General features: G+C 38.3%; 2 protein-coding genes across 2 annotated transcripts in view; one reads left to right on the forward strand and one right to left on the reverse strand.

The window, feature by feature from the left end:
* Nucleotides 1-5,000, reverse strand: part of LOC137632561 (protein LZIC-like) — a 139,934-nt gene that overhangs the window by 125,262 nt on the left and 9,672 nt on the right. The window lies entirely within an intron of this gene.
* The window catches only part of LOC137632560 (macrophage mannose receptor 1-like), a 9,569-nt gene that overhangs the window by 2,603 nt on the left and 1,966 nt on the right, over nt 1-5,000 (forward strand). The window contains exons 3-4 of the mRNA XM_068364553.1: nt 330-572; nt 4,138-4,386. Coding sequence (XP_068220654.1) covers nt 330-572; nt 4,138-4,386 — 492 coding nt within the window. The remainder of the gene's footprint in view (nt 1-329; nt 573-4,137; nt 4,387-5,000) is intronic.

Raw genomic sequence — 5,000 nt, forward strand, 5'->3', positions numbered from 1 at the left:
TGATGAACTTTTGCAAATAAATGTTCGAAAAATTATTCATAAACACCGTATGAAATGTATTCGAATTCTCAATTCCTTTAAAAAATAATTCCACGTACAGTCGGACACAGGAGTCTCTGACACCTCGCTCTGAAGAAGTGCACCCTGTTACACCTATACATCGCGGCGAGTAACCAAACAGATAGCGTAGAAAGAGATGACTGAGGTAGTAGTCGGGACTGAACACAGGAACTCGCAATGCAGTAAGGGTGAAGCTGGATGCACTTCTCCAGGGCAAGGTGTAACAAGAATTTCCGTGTCCAACTGTACAGTTGTTGTTTCTCCTCCAGCCGCGCAGTTTCTGCTTCCCAGTTCAACTGCGGTCAGCGATTTGGCAGGCCGGGAAGACCAACCAAATGTATCATGCCCGGTGCCCTTCCAAATGATTGGAGATCAGTGCGTCTTCTTCAGCTTCATGGCACCGACGGACTATCAGCATGCGAAGAAATTCTGTGAAAGTGTGACGGGAACTTTATTAACTATCAAATCTGCGGCTCAGTTCGAACTTATCATCAACCATATCTACGAACAAGGTGTGTGACGACGCAAGTCGATTATCTGTTAGATTAAAGTTTAAAGGCGGACGTCTTATGATGTCAGTGATTTCGATAGGAGAAAGAAGCAAACACTCAAAGTTCAAGACATTTTGATTTAGAAGGAAAACAGTTAACCTTCTCTTTTTTCCAGACTAGCAAGTTCGAATTGTACTACGACTGTTTATTAGTGTTTACTGTCAATATCCCGTTTTATCATATGTAGTGCCTTCGGATTTAATTTTCTGTGCATATCACAAACCAACAGTAAGAAAGGGATGGACTAAAGATACAGCACCTTAGTGAAGAAGAATGTAAAAAAATGTACAGAGATAAAGTAAAATTAGAGTAAGATTAAGTAAAGGTACATGTGAGGTCTGGTCGTCCCAGCAATTAACTTGGAGAGGGGTGGGAGGTTGGCTACGAGCTGTTTACATAAATGGCCTGTCAATGGACTTATCCTATGCATTGTTTTCAGCGGAACAGGAAACGAAAATAAGTTTTACAGAACATTATAATAAATAACATGATAAAATGGTTAACTTGGATTAGCAGACCCCAATGAAATATCGTGTAATTCCTTCAAAGGCAGAATGTTGGTCGAAGCAGTATCGCAGAGCCCGTTACTTGAAAAACGACAAAGATAAAGTATTTAAACATTTCCCGGATCGGAAAAATATATACTGTTATTGCTTTTAACACTGATGATGACGGGGATGATATTGTAACGGGCCGAGAGAAGGTTGTGAACTCAAAGGCAGTATGAAAGCAACTGAGTTAGTTTATTGTAGAACACTCTCCTTTATATACACAATCTCAAGCAACAAGAATTTTCATGTTCAAAAGTCGACACTGTTACCGATGAGAAAACAGACATGTTATTTCAGGTTCTTTTTAGTGCAAGGGGAGAGCGAAGATACAAGCACAAAATGTAGTATGTACGATCATGTGACACACTGTTGGTACAATATCAACGGTCATACAGGATGACTGCGTAGTGAGAAGTGTGCATAAGAAATATTTGAAATTCCCTTGACAAGTTCTTATCCCTCTAGATTTTGTTTTTTCCATTGAGGAGAATAATTTTCTTGACGTTTGTGTAAAGAAAGTATAGAATGTCGGTGATGTGGTACCATCTCGTTAATTTTATGGCCTATAATATTCAAATCATCAAATAACTAAATTCATATATTTCATGAAGCTAATCAGCTGCAATGTGGTCATGACACATTTTCTTGGAATCTTAAGCCCCCCTGACACTTGCGCGCATTTTTGCCACGCACTGGCACGCATTGATGCGCGCCAGTGCGTGCCACTTTTTGGCACGCACTGGTGTTTTTCGCGCACTGTTCACGACCAGTTCACTCCAGTTCGCGCATCGTTCACGCGACGTTCACGCGACGTTCACGCGACGTTCACGCGACGTTCACGCGATGGCACAAATTGGCACACGTAGTTCGCGCATCGTTCACGACACGTTCACGCGAGTTCACTCATCATTCCGCATCGTTTCCGCATTGGTCACGCCAGTTCACGCCAGTTCACGAATTGGCCACTCCATATAAAAACGGGGCTTCTCCAACCCGAGGACATTCTTGGATTGGGTTCGGAAGAGACAACAATGCTTTCTGTCAGAGACACCATTGCATTGAGGAGAAGAAACGTATCTTTTTCGTTTGTATTTTTTGTTGCCCTTTATTTTAGTTTCAATAAAAAAGCATTTGATTTACATATAAATAGCAGACATGAAATATGTACAAGTATTAAGAAAGCATTTTATTTTAACATTAAAAGCAGCAAACATGAAAAGTTTTTAGGCTGTTGATTTGAAGGTAATAGAGATAAAAGTGTGTTGAAATAAGAAATCATTTTATTTTTACATTAAAACTGCAAACAGAAAAAATTTGTTTTGCCCTTCATTTTAAGGTAATAAAGAAGAATAAGTATGTTGATGAAATAAAACATAATTTTATTTTTACATTCAAACAGCAAACTTAAAAATTTCTTGGGTTTATTTTTCAGTTCATTTTTATTCAAAACAAAAGTTTTGGGTCTTGATTGGTAATAGAGGAAAATAAGTGTGTGCATGAAATAAGACATCATTTTAAATTTACATTCAAACAGCAAATATAAACAATTATTAGGTTTATTTTTCTTTCCTTTTCATTAATTTTTTCGTTTCCCTTTTGTTTCTCTTCATTATAAAGTTATAAAAATAGTTTGAAATAAGATATAATTTTTTTTCACATTAAAACAGCAAATATAAAAATTTATTAGGTTTATTTTTCTTTCCTTTTCATTAATTTTTTCGTTTCCTTTTTGTTTCTCTTCATTATAAAGTTATAAAAATAGTTTGAAATAAGATATAATTTTTTTTCACATTAAAACAGCAAATATGAAAATTTATTAGGCTTATTTTTCTTTCCTTTTCATTAATTTTTTCGTTTCCTTTTTGTTTCTCTTCATTATAAAGTTATAGAAATAGTTTGAATTTTTAAGATATAATTTTGTTTCACATTAAAACAGCAAATATAAAAATTTATTAGGTTTATTTTTCTTTCCTTTTCATTAATTTTTTCGTTTCCTTTTTGTTTCTCTTCATTATAAAGTTATAGAAATAGTTTGAAATAAGATATCATTTTTTTTTCACATTAAAACAGCAAATATAAAAATTTACTAGGTTTATTTTTCTTTCCTTTTCATTAATATTTTCGTTTCCTTTTTGTTTCTCTTCATTATAAAGTTCACGCCACTTCCCGCATCGTTCACTCCAGTTCACTCCAGTTCACGCCAGTTCCCTCACTGTTCACTCCAGTTCACTCCAGTTGGCGCATCGTTCACGGCCATTTAGTGCGTGCCAATGCGTGCCACAAACTTTAAACATTTCAAAGTTTTGGGCCCGCATGGCACGCATTGGTACGCTCTGGCACGCGAGTTTCCGCACTGTTCACGACATTTTCACGGCTCGTTCACGCGAGTTCGCGCATCAATGCGTGCCAGTGCGTGCCACGAATGCGTGCAAGTGTCAGGGGGGCTTTATACTAAAAAAGTTGGTAGTTTTCATTTCCCCATGATAAAGAATTACGAAGACCAAATAGTTAATCGAATCTAAACGTTTGAAAGAGACCTGACAAATAAATCAATCATTAATCTGTCGCGGTAACATGAAATTCTAATCTCTCAAACGTGGTATTGGAAACGTCCCTCCCTGACGGTCTGCTAGAAGGTAGCTCTAGTCCCGCTAAAAGTCCATAGTTTCGTGCAGTGTCTGCACCTTGCCATCCTTTTGAGCTAAAGATAGTGGGTTTAGGGGACCCTACAGACCTACCTGCTTAGTCATTAGTAGCCATTGCTTAGCCCTTCCTTGTCCTAGCTTGGATCGTTGGTTCTTGTTAGATTGCCCTACCTTACATAAGACACGGGTTCTTGCGTTGGCACCCAGTAAGAGAGAACTAATTTAACAAAATGGTCTTAGCTTGTATATATGGTCAGTCTCTAGGGCAGTGTCACTGTCCCTTGTCAATGACATTCATGAGCGACCTACCAACAAACTTCTGTATTTCAGGATACCTCAACTCTTACTGGGTCGACGGTTCGGACGCCGAGTTGGAGGACGACTGGAGGTTCTCGAACAACGAGTCGGTCCCTATGCACACGCCCTTCTGGTTGACTTCGGAGTCGCACTTCACTCCCGACAACGACGGAGGCAACGAAAACTGCATTGCCATCGAGAGCACTTACGATTACTTCATGAATGACGTCAGCTGTTCTGAGGATCATTACGGCCTCTGCGAATATCCCCTGAATCTTGCAGGTGAGTCGGTCAAATCTTTTCAGTGTCGGTGCCGATCAAGTCGTCATCGTCATCCACTGCACAAACAAAGGCCTCAGACATGTCCTCCTACTCGGGTCTGTTTATGGTCTTTCTATGCCAGTCTATAACCGCTAATTTTCTTAGCTCATCAACCTTCGTCTTCTCTTCCTTTCCCTGCGTCTTTTGCTATATGGACCTACTCTGTTATTCATGATGACCATCAGCCATCTTTCCTATCAGTTAGAAAAATGTCCGTCTATTATCTGTCATTCTCATTATATGCCCTGCCCATGTCCATTCCTTTTTCTTACATGGAATTAGAATATCCCTTACTTTAGTTTAATCTGGTGTCCATGCTGCTCTTTTTCTGATAAAGTACGACAGGTTTTATCTTTATTTTTCTTATAATTAGCTGATAGATGGCTTGAGGGCATGCACTTTAATTCTGAGCAGTTATCAGCAAATGTTTATGGTAAGTGATCATAAACAATGAAATTGAATTCCCATAACTTTAAAACAATCATTAATACACAAACACATAATTTTCCTTAAAGTTGCTGACTTTTACATCGAGATAGGAAGTTGTGATTCTTAAATAGCCCTGGACTTTTCAA

This window comes from Palaemon carinicauda, chromosome 41, assembly GCF_036898095.1.
Source record: "Palaemon carinicauda isolate YSFRI2023 chromosome 41, ASM3689809v2, whole genome shotgun sequence".
Lineage (NCBI taxonomy): Eukaryota > Metazoa > Arthropoda > Malacostraca > Decapoda > Palaemonidae > Palaemon > Palaemon carinicauda.